The following is a 24,560-nucleotide window of genomic DNA, read 5'->3' as shown; positions in this document are numbered from 1 at the left end:
AAGATGATTTCATTGTCTTCTCCTTTCCTTTCATTGCCCTTTCTCATTTAGCAACATAATTTGTTAAGTAAACAGCCTCTATAGTAGCACGTCACATGAGCACTCTCACTACTAAACTGACTCCCTTGTGTCCATCTGTCTGCACATACTGAAGAGCACACACACAGCGAGCACCATAAACAGATGAAGTCTAAAAACCCCACTGTGAATCAGCACCCTTTTCTCACATTTCTTTGTCTAGTAAAGACTTTTTCTCTCTTTCTAAAGCAAACCATTGTGCAAAGACTAGCATTGGTGTTCATGTTTCAGTCTATCATACAGAGTCATTATTTGCCTCTCTCAGCACAGATACTGGGCCAGTATAAATACAAGCAGACAGCTTTAGCTCAACTTGCCTGGCAACCCAGCTCTGAGCTTTGCTTGCTCCAGTCCAGATATCACGTGAATCCTGACCAGAGTTTCCTCCTCTCCTTCTCGCATGAAATCTCCTGCAACTTGTCTGAGAGAGAAACCCTATAGACTAAACTAAAGGCAGGTTCTCTAAAGTAGCAGCTAGGGCAATCTGGGTACAATTACACCCACCTTAATTTCAAAATGAGTGTTTTTAACGGACAGCTGTAATTTTGACTGACCTTCCAGCTCGGTATGATTGCTAACGTCTGCTTGGATTCTATTGAGTGTTTATCCACTGTAAAATCTAGTGTTTAAACTCATCTGGATGTATCACGTTACAGCTTTGTTCAAGTTTCTCTGCAATGTGTTCCACACCCTTCAATTCAAATCGTACTCTCTGAAACCTATATGTCACCATGTTGTAAGATATATTGATATATCTGCAACAGGAACATCTCAATCCATCCAGGAAATACTACCCACTGACTACTGTACTGTAAACCGTGATATTTTTCACCATTTTCTGTCATTTTATAGTCCAAATGATTCTTGATTAATCCAGAAAATAATCTTTAGTTGAAGTCATGATTGAGCCGACTCCTCCATTTATTCTGCAAGATGTAATATCTTGCAAACACTCTCACATTGGCAATTACAGTTTAATATTCAAACTATGTGCTTCATTAAGAAAATTGTCATACATTTGCATGTTTTCTCAAGGTATTGTAAAATCCTTGTAAAAACACTTTTCTTTTTGCCACAACATGGTATTGAGTGGGCAAAATGAGGCCAAGTGACTTCAAATTTTCCATCCAATCTCTAACTCCAGTCTTGGTTTCTAGAAGTGGCAGCTACAGTGTGTCGCTGCAGACTCTGGGGAAAGGGTGGGTTGTAGAAAGGATCTACCAAACCCAAGGATTAGGCTTCTTTCAGAAGTAGTAGAGGGAGAAATGTGTATATGGTGTGAGTATGTGTGAGTGTGTGTGTGGGGGGAATAAAAGATGTCCTTTCTCACATGTGAAAGACCCCAGACTCAGCAGCCGCCACTCAGTTATGCGTGACCACCAACCCCTCCCATTATATGAGCTTTTATCTTGTAAAAGGACTCACTGGCTTGTTTGTGTGGTTGGTTTCGTCTTGAAGCCCCTAAACAATATCTATGTGCTCTTAACTTCACTAATCAGTAACTGTAAATTAAACTAATTCCTCGGCTTCCGAGAGCCAAAATATTGTCAGATGCTCATTAATCTGCTTCCTGATGTCTTAGATCTTTACACTCTGCCAACAGGCAAACACAAGAATGACTATGCAAACCGTAAATATTTGATAACTGGCAAACTCCTCCGTCTCTCCCCGACTGTTCTGCGTTAGCCTTCTTGTGTGGTCAGGAGGCTGCTCAAGAGAGCTGCAGGAATGCGAGCGGAGAGGAAAGCCAACAATGCTTTTAGAGCCACCAAAATCTTGTACACAAGCCACTTGTATAGTTCCTGTGGTTCTGTGTGTGCAGAATAAGCTCCCTTTGAAGAAGAGGCACAATAAGATAAGGGATTTTAATTGGCACAGTCACTTCACAAGGCTGGGTCAAGCCCTCGCGAGAGGAAAAATAGAAAAAGAAAAGATGGACTGCACTTATGAAAAAAAACTTTACCAACTCAAACATTCAGCAAGAAATACAGTACCTTTTTCCCCCCCACTTTTCTGACTAAGCAGGAGAGACAATCCATGTCTAGAAAATGAATGGCTTACACAGTGTGGGAATGATCCTGGGAAGTGACTGTGATTAGTCTGGCTCCACTGGGCATGATATCACAGCAGGGTGAACCTGGCTCAACAGGAACACTCGCAGAGAGATGAGGAAGATGCGGTGAGAGAGAGAGCGGGTGAAGGGCTGTTCATGAGAGAGAGAGAGAGAGAGCAAGAGAGAGAGAAGCCGAGGGAACATGCATGGTAATTTGGTCTCCGCAGTCTGACAGTGATTTCTAAGATGGTAATCACATCAACTTTGTAGCTGAGGCAGAGTGACATCACTGCGAGCTGCAAGTTTATCCCGCCCTGGCAGGCCCCAATGGAAATCCATTAGTAACGAACGAGTCTGTGGGTCCAAAGCTTCACTACAGCTCTGCAGACCCTCTAATCATGAACAAGAGGATTGTGAGATATCAAGTAATACGCTGAAGGCGCTAAACAGCAGCCCGCTTAGAGCTAGCAGATCATAACATCACTGCTGACGGCATCCAAGTTATTAAGAAGTTATTCCTACAGTAAGTCAGGTTTGAAGTCATACAGTATGTTCATACACTTGAGGAATAATCTCATTTAATATAAAAAAATAATTCAACATTTTGGCAAGTACACTTATTCTCTTTCTTTTTGAGTTAGTTGAGAAAATTGATACCACTCTCATGTCTGAACGTTAAATATAGAGCTAGAGCCTGGAGACCATAAGCTTAGCTTAGCACGAAGGCTGTAAACAGGGGGAAACAGCTAGCCTGGCTACCTCTAAAGCTCACTAATTAACACATTATATCTAATTTGTTTAATTCGTACAAAAACCAAAGTGTAAAAACAACACATTGTGGTTTTATGGGGGATTATATGTCGGACTAATACCTAGTCGAGCGCAGTAACCTCCTGAAGATTGGCCGTCACACTGTGAGGTTGCCAAGCAACCAGCAGAGACTTCAGGAAGTTATGAGACATAATTAATTATTAATTAATAAGTGAGCTTTACAAGTGTTGGTAGGCGTATTTTGATACTTTGGACACAGCCAGGCCAACTAGCTGTTTCCCTCTGTTTCCAGTTTTTCTACTAAACTAAGCTTTCCGGCTACTGGATGTAGCTTCATATTAACTGTACACACATAAGACGGGTATCAATCTTCTCATCCAACACTCAGCAAGTAAGCATATTTCCCAAAGTGTCAAACAATTCCTTCAAGCCTCTCTTCTTATTTGGAGAAAGAACCACTGCTTTCTGAGTTAAAATGGGCTGTCTGTATGATGATCATTGTACTAGAATTCACAACCTTTAAGGTTGTGAATTGAAATGAGCCAGAAGTATTTGAAATGAATCAAGGTATGAACAGGCCTGTGTCTGAGTGCAAGTTGGCAGATATTTGAATAAAAACACATGTGATTAAAAGGCGGCTTGGGTCAGCGACATTGGCCCATAACACACCAGATGTCACTAGTGCCTATGTGGGAGGAGCTTGTGATTGAGACTGAATATTAATGAGAAGAAAGAGGGCTTTTCCACACATGCGTTGTCTTTGCCCCAATAAGGGTCACCATCAGTGACACCAAACTTCACAGAGACAGAAGTGTGTCACCTAACACGGGATCCCCTTTAACCAGGAGATTAGGGGCGACCAGTGTCCCAGATTAAAGAGATCTGTCTGAGGTCAGGTACATACCCCATGTCATTTATAGAAACAGCCCGTTGTATGTCGAAATGTTGCTGCAGTTTAGTGATGTTACGCAATTGTTATCTCACTCCAGGAGGGTAAACAGGATAACACAGATTAGGAGAGCGTTCAAGTCCTCGTTGTCCTTTATGTGCATCTAAATTAATACACAAGAATATGTATCTGATAATATAAATATCTATCATAAAATTGAAAAAATATATTACACATATATGAATCTACTCAAAATAACCTCATTGTTTTCATCATACAATGCAAAAATGGAATACTGCAAGCCGCTGCACAAGTTTGAAGAAATCTACTGTTTAAAGAAAACAAATACAGAGAGTTGAAAGTGGTGAGCACTGCTGATGACACACTGCAACTAAATCACAGGTCAACACCTCCTGCAAGCTGAAATGCCCCTGGCCCTGAGCCCAAAATCCTGATGAGCAACAGGATGGATGGACGCGACATACAGAGCATCAGGCATCTGTAAGGCTGAGGTTAAATGTAGGGCTGCAGATGTTGCTGGCAAGTTGCCGCCTCAAGCAAATATGCAGTATGCTACTGCTCTCATCTGTTTAGCGAATGGTCACATTCGATGTTTACTTCCAAAACCATACATAAGGCCTTTAACTAGCCCTCATCTGATGTGTGTGTGTGTGTGTATGCTTGCATGCATTAACGAACAATGAGTAATCGTGGTCTAGACAGGTCCCTCTGGAGGCCCTCTACAGTTTGTTTATGGAGGGAAATGGGATCTCAATGGACTGTGGTTTAGGCTTGTCACTCTCTTTGGTGTGAAAACTGTGTAGTTGCGGTGTGATATCTAACAAGAAAACATGAGCAAAATGACAGAATCACACCTTCAGTTTCCTCTGTTACGTTATCAGCTCTGTGACATCGCAGAAAGTAAAAGTCCAGATGGACAGGTCACATCTGTGCTCAGAGGAATGTATCCTCCGTCACCCCTATATTTCTTCAACCTGAGGGCTTTGGGAATGTCAGGACTGTAAGGTTATTCTCCCTTTTCGTTCTCCTGCCCATTCTGATTTTCTAGACTTGCACTGATAACCGTGACCAACACAAGCCATGTGGTATGACAGGACGAACGACACAAACCAAAAAAACAAACAGGCCTACAACTACTTATTTGGATGAATCCCACGGCGTCATAAAAGACAGATTAAATAAAACATCATAATCCAGGGGATCAGGGGAATATGCAAATTCATTGCAGTGACTCATTTGTTACCCAGTAGCTCGACCTCTACCTAAAAAATATCAGATTTTTAAATGAGGATTCACACTGTACAGACATTGGACCATCGTCACATTTTACTAAATTATATGTAAAATTCCAGCGATGGAGCCCTGACCTCCTTTTTGACATCATAAACTTTCTGTCTCTTCTGAGGGTCTGGTGAAAAGGTTCTTTGTGACAGTGATCAGTGCCCCTCCCATCCTTCATTGTCAACATAAGCAACACGATTGCAACACCAGCCACCAACAATCCACGCTGTCACCACTTGCATATTAAATCCACTAAAACACCACAACTAATGCAATACTAGTTACTGTAAGTTCAGTTTGCTCCACTTACACGGCCATCAACAGACATCAGCAAATGTGAGTCAATAAACGGAAAAAAGTTAACTTTGACTGCATGAATCATGCTGCAGCAGCTAAACATAGCAATTTTTTAAATAAAAAAGGGTGTATTGTGATACAGCAAATGAGGCTATAAAACCTGCAGTAAACCCATTACCATCACACATTCAGCCAGAAAGCAATTTATCTTCAACAACCCCATAAACCTGTAGTTGGGTGAATATGTGTGACCCAGGATAATCAATGGATCCACATAATCCAAGCATCCAAGTTTTACTGAGTTTACTGCTGCCATGGTAACAGTCATTACAAGCCAAGACACCACCGGTCAGCTCAGACTGACCTTTGCTTTCAAACTTATGTGTAAAACTAGTGGAGGAAGCTGAAATACTGCAAGCATTTGCTGAGACAAACTGATGAGTAGAGATCAACTACTGTCTCCTTATAGCCACGACATTTGACTAAATAATGTTTTTACAAATCATTGTCCTTGTGGACTTGTTCTGTGGACTTGTTCATAACCCGTTACCAACAAATTGCTTAATAGGCCATATCTATTTTCATTTCTCATGACCGAAATGTTGTTTCAACTGTAACCTAGAGATTAACAAGATCAAATGTTTTTCGAACATACTCAACCAGCTTTGGTTTGCTCAAACAAAAAGTTTCTGCAGGAGCCAAAAGTAATTTTTACAAAGCAAATAACTATAATCGGCTTCACAGGCTGCACCAACAACAGAGAGGCTGATTGTGCGAGCCATCGCTTGATTACTGAAAATACTCAGTTGCATAGTCCTTCGTGGGGAAAAAAACCCAACATACTCTTGTGAAAGAGAAAGATAGGCAGTATGAAAACACAGATTGCGTCCCTAACACTCCCTCTGCCCACACTCAAAACAGACAGATTGCTTTGTTGATGCCACTTCTTATCCTTCTGCTCATTTCCACTTGCACATCAACCTCCATTTCCCCTTGAATCATTTTAGACATTTCAGCTTCTTTTATGAAGCTGTTGAGATGACACCTGGTTCAAATGAAATTGCATTAAAACACAATGAGCGTGTATATTTTCACAATGGAAAGCCACAGTGGGATTCACACCCCTGACCCTGGGTCAGTGCCATCGCCAGTGAGCCACAAAGGCCCGTGTTGAACATATACATTTCACAGATGGAGAACGGGGAAGCAGCTGCCCAGCGCCTTTCTTAGAAGAAGTTCTTACTTATGGCATGACTGGCTGCAGATGACATCATTCGAAAAGCATGTATCCCTGTGTATTGCTATAAGAAATGCATTGTTATTTGTTGGGAGGAGTGTGATGCCTCAAGCCTATAACATAATAGAAGCACTGAGATGGGTTGAGTCGGGATGGAAGAATGAATGACGGACTAAATCCTGACTTAACTCTGAAATGTTAATGGCTCTTATAGTCTGAATTATGTTAGAGCGGCGTTTCATTGTCACAACAGTTCAGAATGAAATCTGATTTGGCTTTGCATGTGGTGCAATATGAGATGATCAAACAGCATTAAAAGCTTTAGTCAAGCGTTTAGGCTCCCAACATCTTGAAGAAATTTTATCTGACCATATTTTACAGTTAAGTTTTATGTTTATTGGCTGTTATTATGAATATCTTGTTCTACGGACAAAAACATAGATCAGGAATGACAATGGAATTATTATTTTAATTATGATGTAGCCTCTATCATTTAGATTAAAAAGTCACCCTGAGAGATTTTCTGAGACTATTTCACTCCCTCACATGAAGTCATAAATTAAAAGGTGTTTCACGGATGATGAGGGCTTGACCAAAGAGGTAAATCACTCTTGGATACCTTAGCCTTAGATCATTCCCAACATCTCAGATTTCTCAAGTATTCTCGTGGCAGGGGTCATGAAAACAAAAGCTGTGGGAAGAGGAACCAGTCAAGTCTTGTGCAATAACTAAGTATTCAACCTAATGCCAAAATACACATTTACAAAACGTATCTGTACTCTATGATCACATTAATGGAGAGATTCATCTCACAGACTTATAATTCTTCTTCTCAACCTGATAAATAACCAAAGATGAAGCCCAGCACATCAACTACGCACACTAAATAAGGCAGCCAAGAGAATATGACTCAGCCTGTTACTTTAAACTCTCACTAGCTGGCCGACACTTCCTTAATAAGATTAGGATCAGTGCTGCTTTAACTTGTAGACCCCCTGAAGAGTTAGAACAAGAGGTGAGGTTGAAACATAAACCCATATGTACACATGCACCTATGTCATAAACAAATATCTGGTTTAAATCCCTTGACTACTTACGAAGAAAGACACCCTCAATTTCTACTGTCATGATACACTTGTTGATGCACAGACTACAGAGCAGGACAGAAGGTTGATTGTCTAGGTGTGAAAGTGTTACTAAAAAGCATTCTTTAGTTCAAGCACATAAACAAAGGTTAAAAAGAAGTTCATTCCTTCCTTCCCCTGCCTAAAAACTACTGTATCTTCAGCAAACTCTCCCATCTGCAGAGTACTACGTTTCACTCTGGCACCCCCACAGGTTGAGCACGCAGACCATTCTTTGGCAGATCACCAACATCAACAACAATCAAGGAACAAGGAACACCGAATAGTCTGTGGGAACGTGTGCGTCATATGGACAAGAGCAATGCTTGACACAATGGCAAAAATGAAAGAAGTGAAAGAACCAACATTTCTGGACCTCTGTAAATGATTACCATTTTCTTGAATACACTCTTCTTACAACAAAAAGCCACCATAAAAAGACACAACAAAAGGCAGCACAAGTGCCATTGAAGGACAAATGGCCTACAAACAAGAAAAGCCTACAGAGCTCCAACTCAGCCTCATAAACATGAGACAACTTGTGTTCTGTAAATACATCTCAGTCACTCTCAGTGACAGGATAAATGACTTGGTCCAGGCCTTACAAAGCCGGTGCGTCTTATAATTCCTTGACGTTGATAAAACAACAGTTGTGCGATGCACATATCAGGGCAGTGTGCCCCTCCCCGTGTCCTGCAGTCCTCAGACTGTGTTTAAAGCAAGAGATCAGACATCCGTAATCTCCATTGTCCCGTCCTGGGTAGACGACAGGGTCCTACCATGGCCCACTTTAACACGCAGGGCCATCTGCAGAGTCACAGATGGTCCCGGCAATGTCTCACGGGTTCCCACATTTTAGATAGAGGGCTAACCTGATATGAGCCAGTTTACTAAAATAAAAAATCCATACACTTTACAAACCCCCACACACGGAGAGGGAGAGCAAAGAAAAGCAGAGAAACTGTTGCTGCTTTTGATAACTCATCGTAATCCGCCTCGGTATGCAGTTTATTATGTTTTTAAGTCCAGAATAACACAGCAGCTATTTTTCACGCCGTATCGACACCTACATCACAGCTCTCCGTCTATAACCTGGATCTCCTAAAACAGGCTGCATATGCTTTTGATTACAATGTGTTATTTTCATCTTCAGAATGAAGTAGTCTTTGATCCACCTCTATGCACTACCTTTAGCACTGCACCTCTGAAAACACACATTAAAAAAACAAAACACTGCTTAGTACAGCTCCCCCACCCTATTCAAACTAACAAGAAGGTTCATTGGCTAAACAAAACAACAACGCCTTTATGACAGGAATGAATAGACATCATCAAGGTGATAAATGAGGCATTTCTGTCACATGCTGGTCCACCGTGGCATTTAGTTAGAGAGTGAGCAAACAGAGGGCCAATAAAGCAGGGAGTGAGATAGAGGCACACTTTAAGGATACATGTAGTGAAAGAATTCAAATAAATGGCCATCAATGTGCCCTGCCTAATGGGACATTTCTTCCTTTAGACAAATTGCTGCCGAGGTAACTGTCCATGTCTCATGACCGAGATCTCTGTTACTGATTGGCTGCTGGACGATGAAGCTGCCGGGCGTTATCCCTGCATGGGAGCCGTGACCTTGACCTCCCGTTTAGGTGAGGAGGCTGGGAGACTCTGAGCTCTGATGGGCGAGTGTGGCCTGGCTTTGTGTCCCTCAATGGAGAGGTAATGAGTTACACAAAACTTCCCAGCAGCCAGCCAGCTGGCATGCAGCTTGCCTGCACAAAGAGATCTGCAAGGGTAGGCCTTCGCCCCAACGCCGGTCTGTTTCAGCATGGCAGCCATTCAAGCCCTGCTTTCCATTTAATTTGCACAAGCGCTTCTATGTCTGGATCTCAGTCAGACATGTGTCTCTCTCAGTGTGTTTCTCTTTTCTAGAGGGATCATCTGACTCACCTCCACTTTGCTCCCATTTAATGGCTGGTGGAGACTCTGGGGATTGGGTTGGGCTTTTGATCTAGCTGGTCCTGTTCATGCTTAGACCTAAAATCAAAATGGGTATTCACAAGTAGACAGCACTAAACCCCAGTGTGCACTGAGGACGTACTGAGATGCGACTGGTCAAGCCACATTTGGAGGTAGTCAAAGACACATTTGACCACATATATAACATGGTTTGAATGCAAATGCATCCCCAACTGCTTTGAAAGAATATCTAGTCAAATTTGTAGTGTGTGAATAGCTGGACAAACTTACTCAAACACAGATGGATGCGGGTGATTTGCCTATTCCAAAGCTCGGAAAAGCTTGTTCATGACTCCTGAGCCAAGGTACCAAAGAGCCACAACAATCCAACAACAATTTCTCTAGTTGTAAGACTGAGAGGAAATGTGCATATCTTTATTATGCAGCAGTCGCAGAGTCCCACAGATAAGACTGATACACATCATGAAGTAGCAATACAAGCACCAGCGACAATCTTCGTCCTAGAAATCAGGCTCAAACTGCTGGATTTGAGCAGTGCTTTTAGTTGGTAGGCAGGGTCATAATTTTTATTATAAGATGTATAAAAGTGGTCTTGTAAAACACAACCCTCACACTATATGGAAGTATTTGGGGATGTTAGGCCAAGCAATAGCATTAGGGAGTTGGAAAGAAAATGCATTTCATGAAATATCTCAGTTTCCCACACAAGGAAAAAGTTACACACACACTGAAACACACAAACAAATCCTAATGTCTGGTTACAGTTTAGCAATATTCCTGCAGGAGGAGAGAGTCAAAATGAAAGTCCATGCTTCTAATGAAAGACACCTTCCACAGTGCTATGGGCTCCGGGCTGACGGCCAACAGACGAGGCTTCTCAGCTGGTAACAACACAGCAGTGCCTTCAGGTACTTTCCCCTATGTCCAGTTACCATTTCAGATACAGCCCGAGGGAGGGAATACTCTCTTCAGATGAACTGATGTGAACAATCCACAGCAGACTGACCCTCCATTAGTTCTGTGATGCAACAGTGGCCAACAGCCCTCGCATTTCCCATAAATGACGTCATAAAAAGCTATTTCCAGGAACAATTTCTCTAGGGTCTGACAGTGAAAACAAGTCAAAACCACAACTGTGGTCACTAACTGTTAATCTTGTTTACGCCAAAACCACATCAAAATGTTATTAATGTGTGTACAAATACTGACACTCTCAAATGCATATATATATAGGAAAACTAAACTGCTAAAGCAAATTCAACAAATGTCTCCACTTTCCACAAGGTCATGTTTCATATGAAATCAAGACTGAAAGGTTTGCCAGCTGTAATGACCTTTGGCATCATATGTTATACACCTTGCGCGGTGGCATCAAAGGATTATTCAAATACTGACTTCCATTTGAAGTCCCCTTTGTTCTTTTTGGCTGCGTTTTAGACTTTGGTATTTGCTGTTGATTCCTTGTTTTTGCTGTCACCCACAGCATTTATAACTTTACCAAAATAACTGAGGAGAAAATGCTTTCCAGGCAATTTTCTTCCCATCCCATACTGTAGATTCTGTTTATCAGAAAGAAAGCATGCCAGTAATTTTTTTAATATTATTGCTGCTCTTGTGAAAAACCAGCTAAAGTAGAAAACCAGAAGAAAAAGCTAATTTGATTTATCTAACATTGTATAACTAAAAATGAAGTATAAACTCTTACAGTAAGTTGCTCTGTGATGGCTTGCTGCCTGATGTAGAGTGGTTGCCAAGACAGACTGGGCAAATCATCACAAAGGCCGCTATGATGGAGGATATAAAACTGGGTTTGTCCAAATATCATTTCTTTTTTTTCTTCTTCCAGTCTCCCTACAAGTTCAGTGTTGTGGAAGTACGGACATACTGATTCCAAACTAAAGCTGTCGACTACTCAGCATCACTGAGACACATGGATGTTATCCCTCTACATGACTATTGATGAACTGTGCTATTTCTTGGCTTCTCAAGTGTACTGTTTCACAGTAAGACAGCTCTAGACAGTTTTGGAGAGCCACGGTGTGTTAGAATGTAAACAGGTGGAGCCGGAAGATTTAACAATTTCTGCACTTTCATTGTGGAAAAGCAACAATACAGCGTCTCATTCAATACATGTTGCCAGTACTCAGATGTCAGTGGAAGTTCCCTCGAAGTCACAACTCCCCAGTGAGCTCTGAGAGAGCAATCTTTTTTTAGATTGGTAACTGGATCTTTCTTCAGGGTGAGAATCCATTTCTTTAAAACATGTGGGATAGATTGATGGTAAGCTAGAATTTCCTGTTTTCTCATAATTAAATATCTAATGGTAAGAGCTGCGTGCAGCAGACTCTGTGGAAGTTTGATTGTGCCATGAGATCAATAACAATGGCTGCAATAAAAACTAAAGGCATTTACTTGGAAATGAAACAAAGCCTGTTTCGTTTTCAGATTGAGTCAAGGGACACTTTCGACTGAAGTGAAGTTCAGCAAACCCAGAGAGCAGTGAGCTCAGTCCCTGTTTACAAATGAAGCACTCCCAATTACTAGAACTCACTGTGCAGTGATTTATACATTAGTAGTATCAGAAACTGTATCAAATATTAACCCATACAAATCTACCCAGAGTGCAAGGCATCAATTCTGGGTTGATTGGTTGTCAGTAAATGTTTAATTCAAAGAATTGCTAACTAAAAAGCGGAACATAATGGAGGGCAGGTCATCCATTTTTATTGCAAAGCACTTTTTTGCTGCTATAGCAGGATGGTCTCTCCCCAGTGGGGCTGCTGGGAGCGGGTCTGGCTGAATCTCCAAATAAGAAACTGGGATACAGAGATGAGTGAGAGTGAGAGAGAGACCCAGAAGCTCATCGAAAGCAGTCAGAGGAGAAGAACAAAGTATACAAAATGCCTGAGGGAGCGGGCAGGCACAGAAATTACTGGCAAGGATAAAAGATGAATCCGGATGGCGAGGAAATATCCCAGAGGAGGAGGGTATAAAGGAGGGAGGAACAAAAGCCAGTGCAGGATGGTGAACTTGCGTGTGCTTCAGAGCACAATGAGCCGGGCGGAGGAGAGTAATCCTCTCACGTTGACCTGTCCAAGGAAAGCCTGTTTGGAGGCCTCAGGTCATTCTCAGTGCCACAACTAGTGTTATCTGGAGCATTAAAATGATGCACATCTGGCATGAAATCTTCACTATGAAAAAAAATAAAGAGTGAACTAAGTAGAATTCCCTATCTGCTAATAAATGATTGATTTACTAGGTGATATTTGGCATTTTCCCTAATGCAGAACTAGTCTTTGGAAGATAAAAGTTAGAAAAAGAAACATTCTGTGTCAAAAGTCACGCAGTTCATTCGTGGAAAGGTGTTGAAGTGACGATAAGCAGAGCACCAGAAAACTCTGTATCCAGGTCAGTGACGCTCGTTCACAAACACTACACCAGCCTGCTAAAGGGTGCCTTCCACCACTTACACTAAAAGTGTAAATCAGCGTGACAAGTGAGGGCCTACAGGACGGTACAAACACAGCAAGGAGCAGATAAGACCGTGAAGAGGGAGTCTGGCCTGAAATGGCAGTAGTATGAGGAGATCAGACAGCCATTTGGCACGAACAAGACAGAAAATATAAAATGGCAGAAGATGCTTTCTGACTGAGGCTTCATCAATAGTGATGTCTGTTCAAGTGGAAGTGGAGTTTCTGGTTCTTGTTGAGTGTAATTACCATTCAAGTCAAGTCGTATGAGGCAAGAGGAGAGATGACATCAAAATCTATCAAATCTTTAAGGTAACAGTTTGACATTTTGAGAAATACTTGTATTTGCTGTCTTGCAAAGAGTTAGATGAGAACATTGATATCACTCTCATGTCTGTAAAGTAACTATGAAGCTACGGCTGCAGCTTAGCTTAGCATAAAGACTGGAAACAGCTAGCCTGGCTCTGTCCAACTGTAAAAACAAATCCACCTACCAGCACAAATCTCACTAATTAACAATTTATATTTTATCTTGTTTGTTTAATCTGCACAAAAAATTAAGTGTAAAAATGACAAGTTGTGGATATACGGGACGTTATGTGCCGGACTATGTCTTGGCCGGGTGCAGTGACTTCCCATGGACTGAGCCAGGCTAGCCATTTCCCCCTGTTCCCAGTCTTTATGCTAAGCTAAAGTAATAGACTCTATAGACTATTTATTTATTCATATTTAACGGACACACATGAGAGTGGTATTGTTTTTCTCACCTAACTCTCAACAAGAAAGCTAATATGGGCATTTCCCAAAATGACAAACTATTCTTTTTAAATAACAGTCTCAAAACTCTAACTCTCTGTGCTTGGATGAGATTATTCCAACTGTCCCACCGAACTGAAAAGAAAACCAGACACCGGAAATATTACGTGTTAAGAGAAATCCAACGGATCTTAGCCTAAACCGATGAGCCCACCGGTTACACACACCCTCATATCCACAGGTGCTTTCTTTTTTGCATCACTTGTGTGATGGTAGGATGATTGATGAAAAGGCTCTTTCAACTTTAAAGACTCAGCCTGGCTGATCCACAGGCTCGTGTACAGAGGTGAGGTGAGGGGAGTTCACATTCCAGTCTAATCCCAGTCTAAACACCTGCGTGGCAAAGACTACAAATTCACATGTGTTTCCTTCCTGTTAAAATACCAAGTCATTTTTAACTGATATTTTCCCCACCACCCAGCTTTTTTACACCTTAGGTTTGTCTTAACATCAGATGAGAATATCTTTTGAAAGTGTCCATTATAAAGTTTAGATTTGCATACAGAGTTCAGTCATACACTGTAATTAACTGCAATATATAACTTCCTATTGGCAAAAGGAGCATCTTTAAAAGAGCATGGGAGGATTTACTAAATATAAAATTACTTTTATACAGCTGTGACTCACTCTCAGTGTCTCAGATCCTTTATCTCTCACTTCCTACTAATCTCTCTCACCAAATAGCGAGCCAACTATTAACATGAAGTAACAAAAAGAGAGTTCATAAGAATTTTACTTGACTTTTTATCTTCTCTTCCTGCAAAGATCCTGAGATGTGTCTTAAGATTTCTGTAAGAATAATTCCATTGCGTAATATTTAAGTCTGTCTTTGTGACGGTGTTGGCCTGGGAGGAGGGGCTGTGGAGGAGCACAAAAGCAGGGAGGGAGATCATATCATTTAAAGACAGTCTAAGTTGGGAGAGGAAACCCACGCAGGTGGCCTGAAATGCTTGCTGAAGGCTAGTGGCGGCAAGACAAAAACCTGCCAACAATAGTTTTATAACCCTCTGAGCTGTCAATATTTTTTCAGGTTGCCAGGGAAAAGAATGTGGTGAGGTGTTGTAAACTGCATGCTGCTGTAAAGTTAGTTTAACTTGAAGTCACATGTGTATTTATTTGATCTTTGGGAAAAATCTTGTAGTCTCAGCTACAGTATTAAGAATAACAGCTACATGTAGGTTCAGACAGAAGGCTGAGCTGATGTTGTAGAGCCAAGAACAGAGAATATCTCTTCTGAATAAATAGAGGTGAGGTCACACTGATCTTTATTCTGTGTGCAAAATTACAAGCAGTACTTGCAATAAATTGTTTCTGGTACAAGTACACTATTTTGTAGAGAATAATAGTACCAGGTACCACAGGTCATGATAACTACAAAATACGACAGGCACTGTGGCATTGTATGAAATGTGTAGTTAAAGTGTTCAATGCTTAAAAAGTAAAAGAGTATATGTTGCTGCAGCTCAGTGTGTGATTTAAAGCTGAGAGAACTCACAGCAATTGGAGGAAGTAAAAGACCATGAGTGACAACCTGGATGGAAGACTTTGTTTAAATTATTGAGTTGACTCTGACAGTTTAATCATCCCTGGCCAAGAACTGGGTTTTGCCGGTCTGCTGACCTGTGGCTATTCAGTATCATGTCAAACATTAAATCCACTCTAATTGGCCGGTGAAGTCTTTAGAAGCCGAGTGATAAGCAAGATGGAGGCGGCTGTGTTTGTTCTTTTGTGTTTTGAAGGGGTGTGTAGAGGGGGTTTTCGAGGTCAGCGGGCTTTTGAGGTCAAGGGGTAGATGACTTTGTCCCCCACCTCCTCTTCAGGACAGGCTTGAATTGTCCTGCTGGTGCCTCAGCCCCACACTCAGAGCTCCATAAAGAGTAATGACTGCTGGGGAATGTTATTTAATAAGTGTGAGTGTGCGTATGAGAGACATACACACCTTAGGGCAAGGAGATAGCTTATCATGGCTCCCAATTTCTGCAGTAGAAAAAACAATCCGCTCTTACCAACAACAAGCTAGAGCTTAACTTCCTCTGGAGGAAGCTGACATTACAAAAACAGGAATCTTACACACATTCCAGTGGAGAGACCCCGAAACACACTTAACATAAATGTTGGTCTATATACCTGAAAATATACATTAGACCAGCAAAGGGATTTTTAGGTAAGTGTTAGAAGGGCCGCACTCAGAAGCACTTGCTCTCATGGAGGGTCCCACCGCAGGAATGTAAAGTGTAATCACTCACACATTTCCCTCAAGCAAAGCAATGAAAAAACCTTAACCTTAATTTTAACAAAACATCTCCTTTCATAAATAAACACAGCCTCAACCCCTAACTCCAGTTTCTCCCCCATCTCCCCTAATCACACCAGCCTTCCAGGCCAATTTAGGGAGCACGTGTGGGGTGCAAGGTCCCAGAAGTGCAAGCGAGCACTGTGGTTTCCTGGTCACTGGCTTTTTGGAATGCTTGACTTGACAGAACAGTTCAGCAGAAACCACTTCAATCACAGGCCAAGCAATCCACCAAGGGCTGAGGTTCTGAGGTGCACATAAAGTGTTAATGGAGCCTAATGAAGGGGAAACCTCCAGTTCAACTTGGTACAAAGGCTGCACTTCTCATTTCAATGTCAAATAACTCTGGTATAAAAATAATTTGCTGACAATGAAGTGTTTAGATCATATTATCAAGTTACAATGTGGAATACTGAACAAAGCCATTGGTTTGTTCATAGTTTGGTACTTCTTTCCCTAATCTGGTCCCAAAAATGCAAAGTCAGAGTGCTGAATATAAGCCACGAGGAAGTAGAAAGAAATGACTGTGCCTAGATAGAGTACATGACATCAGCTATAAGACAGTTGAATGAAAACAACAGTGCAAGGTATCATGGCTGTCTAGGCCTTCTCAGTGTCTGTCTGGGAGAAGGGGGAAGGTGCAGGAATAAATGAGCAAGTCTTTGAAATCTGCTCTATAATTAGCAGGGGTACTATATCAACGGCAGGTTGTCTGGACCTGCAGACAAATGCCTACGGTTCTGATAATGAAAGAGAAAAGAGGAGCAGAGGCTCTCGATCCTGTTCTAAAATGTGATCCAAGATTCACGGATTCATATATTTTCTTTGCGTGAATGATTTAAAGTGTTTGTTTGCTTTATGGAAAGAGATTGAGGCTGGTGGCATTAATTTCTTTCCACATCTGTTCCCACCACATATATTTAACTCAGCTACTTGATAAATAAAAATGGAATCATTAGAACACTACTGATCAAATCTGATTTCACTCACTGACAAAATATTTTCATTCCTACATTATCTGAAGCTCTTTCGTGAATCCTAACATCTATTGCTATTGACCTCGGATGGAGGGTGCATTGACTCGTTGCAGCCTCACTTAGTAAACCAAAGTCCCAGTAATGGCCGGACTGGGTCAATGAAATGCAGAAGAAAAGGACTGTCAGCAGGCTAATGTGGTTTCCTGGTATAAGCTACTCTAGTGGAGTTTCTAGTAGCACAGATGATGTGCTACTACTGTCCACAGAAACTTTCATTCCAGGCCACGAGGCTCACAGAGCTGCACGAACGTCACAGCGCTGAAGTGGAAGACCAGCTCTGGAGTGAAATCAAGAGACAGAAAGGATGGTAACTGCAGAGCATAAATACACGGTGCTCAATATTACTAAAGCACCTATAAGCACAGAAGGGAGAAATTGTAACTGATGGAGTCCCTTGTCTTTTCTTAACTGTTGCATAACTAGTAGTAAGTGTCAAGCGAGTGAGTTCAAACGTTTAAGCTGACTGCACTTGACAGTTACAAATGTACAACTAGAATTTTATAGCAAACTTATTTAGTCAGCTGGTTAATTAATGTATCATTTCAGAGTAAAATCTAAAAAGAGTAAAAACATATAAAGGAACTGTTAACTGCACACTTGGTCAAAGTTATTTCTGCTAGCAGCAATATACATGCAGTGTGCTTATCAGTGAATTACAGTTGTACTTAAGGTTTATGTTCTAACACTACAACCGATAACATATCTTATCACTTTCAAGTTAATACTTTAAAGTCACAAGATTATCATGTAAGACCGTGCATGCAGTTTGCATGTTTGTGTTTCTCAGTTTTACTCAGTGGATCTGTGCTTTCCTCTCTTTGGTATTGTGAAACAGTCTCCAGAGCGGTTTGAACAAGGAATGTGGTAAACTGCCAGCCATGTGCTCTTGGACCAGAAAAGCCAGAGGGCCACTTGCTGCCACAAGTATTACAGCTCCCCCTCCACATTGAGCCAATGTAACTTAAAACCCAGCAGAGTGCTCTAACACGGGACTGCACTACAGAGCCCAGTCTGGCTGAGGAGCTCTGATGGTAGTCAAACACAGACAATGATGGGGTGTCACAGGAGAGCTGTCCAAACACAGGACTAAGGGATACATGCCAGGCTCCTGGTGTGTATACGTGTGTTGAAGTGTGTGTGTGAGGCCAAGGATAAGAGACAGAGGAAGAGAAAGAAGAAAGTTTGGCATGGATTTGGATAAATAGATTACCAAACAGAGACAACTTCTTATTTTTCATCTCAGAAACATTTCAAGGTGTGTACTGTTTGTTTAAAAGGATCCCCGGTATTATATAGTTGGACTCCACAGTAAAATTAGCCACGTCAATCAACATGGACAATAGCAGCCCCACTTAAGTGTCTCTATATGAACCAGCTGGTGTACTAAGTACAACTCTTGTATAGCTGGTGTTGATAGAGACTAAAAGGCTCAATATGAGATGGAGCAAAAGTGAAAGAGGCACTGCACTTCTGGCAAACCAAGTTGTTTGACCTAAATGTGTCAGCATCAGGCCGAGCATTCAAAAATATGGTGGCTTACATGGTACAGCACTTGTGATACCTTACCAGTGGGTCAATATCTGATTCTGCATAATCCAATACGGTATCTGCAGCTGTGTCCTTCAGCAGCCACATCATAAAAGCCCACCCCCGCCTACTGAGCCCTCGGTGCCTTGAACTGCTCCATTTACACTATTGTCATTCAGATAAGGGAGGGTTCTGTTGTTTAAGGCTGCCCCTGACACCATTAATATGAAAAGCACAATTAAGAGTAATTAGGCTTTTCCAGGCAAAAGGGGGTTCTCTGGTCACCTAGCATGCAAGATCTCCTGTACACCAAAATGTAGCATGTAGGGATTTAGACATGGGATGAATCAGGCAGTAAATCATTTGACTTTAATGTTGCCATTTGGTGTCAACTTTATACAGCAGCTTAAACACAAACTGAGCTGTGAGTACTTTATTCATATAATATGGTTTCCACCCAAAGTACTCAGAACTTTTTTGTCCCAGGTTAAACTCATAAGAAATTAGATACGGTGTCACTTATAATCATCCATTCACACTTTGTGTTGCATCCCAGCTCAGAGAGAAGCGTACTTGCAAATATGAACTGACGGAGCCTCTTAAGATCAGGCTCAAATTGTCTTCAAGACCAAACAGCAAACCTGGTTGCCTTTGACTTACACCATCTAGATATGAACAAGATGACTCAGGAGCTTTACAGACATATTGCAAGTGGTCAGCTTATTGTGACTGCACTTAAAATGACGCTTAAAAGGCCAGGAAAACTAGTCAGCCAATTTTGCCTCAAACAAGAGCTACAAATGCTGGTGAAAATATCTCTGGAGACAAGAGGGGTCGGGTCTGTTTTTTAAATGTGGCAGGCATCAGATAAATGCCTTCAGCCTAACTAACCCATTCACAGACCACAGGAAGCTGGGTCTGCTGAACATGCAAGGACTTGCTGAACCTAAACTAAAGCGGGGAAAATCCACTGGGGTATGTCCAAGCTGGTGAAACTGTTCCGGGCTGGACATTTCTGGGGTTAGGGTGCGCAGGTTTCCTAAGTGCTTCCTGGAGAGTGGGCTTATACATAACACACACACACACACACCCATCAATATCACATCACTGCCCAGTCACTGGGGGGGGGGGTCACAGAGACCAGTCGATGGCCACATACTGTGTTATCAGGGTAATGAATTCTTACTGGTGGCCAAGCAAAGTTCAACACATGAAGCATGACAACAGTGAGGACAGCAGAGCATCAGACCTCATGTTTACATCTATATCAATTGACACTTTTTCAAATAAGAATACACTGACAAAAAATCCGACTCAGGTAAACTGCTTCCCGCCAGGACCAGTGTGTGTCATTAACAAAGTTACCTGTAACTTCACTGTAGTTATATTAAGCCATAACGTTGACCAGCTTACTGTTACTCCAACAGAGAAAGCCTGTCTATAGCAATGTAATAGCTAAGTGGGAACTAGCATGAACTCGGACAGCCAGGCTGTAACACGCCCCTCAGCGTGGGAAGAGATGAAAACAGCAGCGCTTGTCTCCCAATGACAACTAATTGCTAATGTCTACAAAAACAACGAAGGAAATATTACAACTAAAATTAAAATGGTAAAGAAATAATAACGGTCTGGCTTAATTAACTGGCTTACCGTCAATAATGACTTTTCTGCCACTTTATCGTACTTTCAGGTAGTTTTTAAACTAGCGTGATATCCTTTCGTTAGTAACTTAACATTATACAACTCGTGGTAAACTTAACTAACTTTATTTTTGTATCTACGTCATCAATTTGAAGAAATTCACTCCGAAGTCAATAGTGAAAAGTGGAAAGGATGCCTCCTCGTGTGTTTTCCTCGTGCCGTTTGCTTTCAGAGCCGCGCGCTGGACGCGCGCAGGCAGCTCCAACAGATAATAACTGAGAGTCAGGTACTCACGCACTGCCTCCTGTTTGGGGTCCAGCTCGGAGCAGGTCTGCTGAAGCTGGTTAATCTTACTCTGCAGCCCCCTGACCCGCTGGTTGGTGGATGTGAGGTCGTTTTCCAGCTCCTGGAATATGGAGCAGGCATGTCTGGCCAGGTCCGACAACTGCCGCAAGGTCCGAGATAGAGCCACATTACTGATGGAGACCAGATCCTCGAAAAGCAGCCCCTGCTCGTTTGGGATTTGATACCTGCACAGCAGCTGAGGTTCCACGACTCGTTTGGCAAATGGCATGTTGGTGTGGACCGGGGAATAAATCCAACAAAAGTGACCCAAGAGTGAGCAGAAAGCACTTCTCTCCCATCGGCCCCTGATCCAGCTTTTCTGAATTCAGCTGCTGCTGATGCCCCCCATCCTTTCATTTGTTAGAGAGGACTGTTGTGCTCCTGGCTGCTGCGCCGGGTCATCTGCTGCTCCTAATGCTAGTGTGTTTTTCACTGCTCCAAAGTAGAGGTGGTTTTTAAAAAAAGACGGTGGTAAAACCTGGAGCGGAGATGCAGGCTTTACTGGATCACGACTCCCTCGCTGTTGAGCTGCCGCGCAGGCTTCACAGCCCCCAGGAAAAATGAAGATCTTGGTCCTGATACACTTTCAGGAGGGACACTGCATACACATCACACCAAAGGTCTTATGGGCATGTTTAAACCATGTGATGGGAGAATGGAAAATACAATAAAGTGAGTTCAGTTCAGATCTCTGTCAGAATATCTGTTTTTATTCGTAAAGGAGAAAATGTCCAAATCACAGAGTAAAAATTTGATTGATTTTTAAATAAACATTTGAACTATGAATATACTCTCCTTGGTCTGTGAAGAATAATTCATCAAAAATAGTTCACCTTGCATAATGGATATCCAATACAGACCCTCCTTGTGGTAACTGTTCTTTGGACCTGTCAGTCAGGGGAGAGTCCAAAGTGTATTTTCATTCATTTGTCACTTGCTTTTAACTACAACTGAAATGATTAGGTGATTAATTGATTACAGAAAATCAATCAGTAACAATTTTGATAACTGATTAATCGATTAAAAAGTCATTTTTTATAGCAAAAATACAAACAAATGAATTGGTTCCAGCCTCCAGTCTGGTTCCAAATGTGAATATTTGCTGGTTTTCTTAGTCTTCTATGATAATAAACTGAATGTCTTTGGACTGTTGGTCAGACAAAACAAGACCTTTGAATATGTTACCTTATGTGTTACCTGGGTAACTGTGACAGCCATTTTTCACCATATTCTGACGTCTTATGAACCAAACGATTCATTGATTAATCAAAACATAATCAGCAGATTTATTGAAAACAATGGTTAGTGCAGCCTTACTTTGAACTATCATCTCATTTTTAGAGTTGGCAACAGAGAAAGAATGTAAATTAATGACACAGAGCTTATGTAACGTATCCTGGACAAGCATCACACAGCTTCTGTTATTTACACTGAGGTGGTTCGGCTGTGTTATGGGTGAAAATGGAGGGGGGCGGACGGCTTCTCAGGTCAGCCTCGGTCTGCCTCACATGAAAAAAACACACATTTGGATTACTTTGTGTGCGACATTCCCTCATCACCAAGCAGGGTAAAGTCAAGTAGTTCAGACAAAAGCAGGCAGGGTGTCTGGCTAAGCATTCTCCAAAAAAGCTGCAGTGTCTTATGTGTTTTGACCAAGATTTAAGTAGGATTAAAATATTTATGAGATGATAGCTTTTACATGATTCCAAATACACCATTTTTTTTGCTACTTGTAGGGCTTATTATTTTTTCAGTCATTCTTTATTTGTGATGAAACTGTGAGGATTCCTGTTTTACTTTATAATTTTCAATAATTTCGCCCCTGTGTGCAGACCTGACATCCCCGGGCCGAGCTTCATTCACATTTGCTGAATGAGTGTTTAGCTAAATCCCAGCAGCTGACGGGGCCAGAATCAGCAGAGGTGACAGCCTAAAAGCTCTTCCTGTGGCCTAACTAATGTCCACACCAGAAGTGCAACCTTTGCAAAGCCCGGCCTGGGACAAAGGAGGGACGAGAGAAACGGCGTATGTCGTCATCTTTGAGTAATGGCGCTGCGACAAAAGGGCTAACTTGAACAGACAAAAGCTGGTAATCTTTGTTGTGAGAAGGGTCAGCTTTAACGTTTAGCCACCGGCGGTGATACAAGTTATTGAGAAGCCATTGCACATTTACAGTGCATTTACACAGAACTTGAAAATTAACTCTACATCTCTTTGTCAGATTATTTCATTAGATTACCTTTGAGTTTCTGCTTTATTCCAACAAACATTTGGTCATTATAGAGGTCATTATATACAGAGGCCCGATTCTGTAACTGAGGAATTTTTCTATTTGTGTCTGAGAGCACTCAATGTCACTGTCTCCAGCTAGACGAATCAATAATAGTAATAACCATGCAGATAATAATAATCCAGTTGCTGACTCCGTGAGATAGCTAGATGGCAATTATATCAAACAGGCATATACTTAGAGACAACACATGGCTGACACATACAGTTTCCTCATCACGTGCAGCTGTCATCTTGAAATGCAAACCAAACACTTTTAAGTGGTATTTATAGTTCAGTGAGAATGGCTCCCTGTTAAGCTGTCTGATTTAATGAATACACACACTCCTCTCCTGATGTATAAGATGAAATAAAACCTACAGTATGGGAGGAGATGCTGTAAGTTGATGCGGCAGGTACTGACATGCAGGGCTGTGCCAAATATTGGTTATGGCACAGAGGAGCTATGAGCGCCTTGTTGTCGTCTGGCATCCCGTGTCTGTCTCCCAGACTGAACTCATTCACTCCAGCTCATTCATTTTCTCCATTCATTTTCTCAGATGTGGGAGCGACGCATTATTCCAGAATGCCTGAACAGAGGCTCAACCACGGCTCAGCTGTTTCCCTTGGATTTAAGAATCTGTTTCATTTAGCTCTTTCTAAAAAAAATGTCCTGTGATGTCAATCACCCAAAAGAACTCTTTCAGTTATACTTGTCTTTGGTCCTCTGCTAGGCTCAAATTAGTCTTGCAGAATGCTTCACATCCTGAAACTGAGTTATATGCTGCTATTTCCAGGAAACATGAGAGGCAAACTATATCAACCATGCAAACTGTAACAAGACTAATAGTTCCCAGCCATGCTAGTGGCTCTATGAGGCTGTATTTAGGCAAAGCAGTGCTTTGAGCTAAATGCATTTTAGCATTAGCATGCTAACATGCTCACTATGACAATGCGTAAATGCTGATTTTAAGCAGGTTTAATGTTTATTAATTAGAAATTAGCATGTTAGCGTACAAATATTTTCTAATGAGCACTAAACACAAAGTACAGCTGAAGCTCATGGGAATGTCATTAGTTTTGCAGGCATTTAGTCACAAACCAAAGTATTGGACAAATTCTAATTTTGACCTGATGACGGCCCTATAGAGAGTCAGAGGATCACCAGAGTTATTACAATTCTTCCTGAGCTATGCTTGAATGTGTGCACCAAATTTCATGGAAATCCATCCAACGGTTGTCAAGAAATTTCACTCAAAGCTACAAATGTCGACCTCATGGCTACAGAAAAGTCAGGGGATCATCAAGTCATTAGGATACATGTCTGGGGACCATCTGTACAACATTTCATGGCAGTAGTTGCTGAGATATTTCAGCCTGGACAAAAGTGATGGACAGACTGACGGACGGACGGACCGACCGACATTGCCATCCC

The 24,560-nt window shown here is 41.7% G+C and overlaps 1 protein-coding gene across 2 annotated transcripts in view; it reads right to left on the bottom strand.

The window, feature by feature from the left end:
* The window catches only part of nhsa (Nance-Horan syndrome a (congenital cataracts and dental anomalies)), a 58,081-nt gene extending 36,591 nt beyond the window's left edge, over positions 1–21,490 (bottom strand). For both annotated transcript variants that reach the window (XM_044198675.1, XM_044198676.1), the window contains exon 1: positions 20,807–21,490. In XM_044198675.1, coding sequence (XP_044054610.1) covers positions 20,807–21,086 — 280 coding nt within the window. In that variant the 5' untranslated portion in view covers positions 21,087–21,490. The remainder of the gene's footprint in view (positions 1–20,806) is intronic.
* Positions 21,491–24,560: the final 3,070 nt, after the last annotated feature.

Source organism: Siniperca chuatsi, linkage group LG6 (genome assembly GCF_020085105.1).
Source record: "Siniperca chuatsi isolate FFG_IHB_CAS linkage group LG6, ASM2008510v1, whole genome shotgun sequence".
Lineage (NCBI taxonomy): Eukaryota > Metazoa > Chordata > Actinopteri > Centrarchiformes > Sinipercidae > Siniperca > Siniperca chuatsi.
The sequence above is the reverse complement of the archived record's forward strand: the minus strand, read 5'-3'. Positions and strand labels throughout refer to the sequence as shown.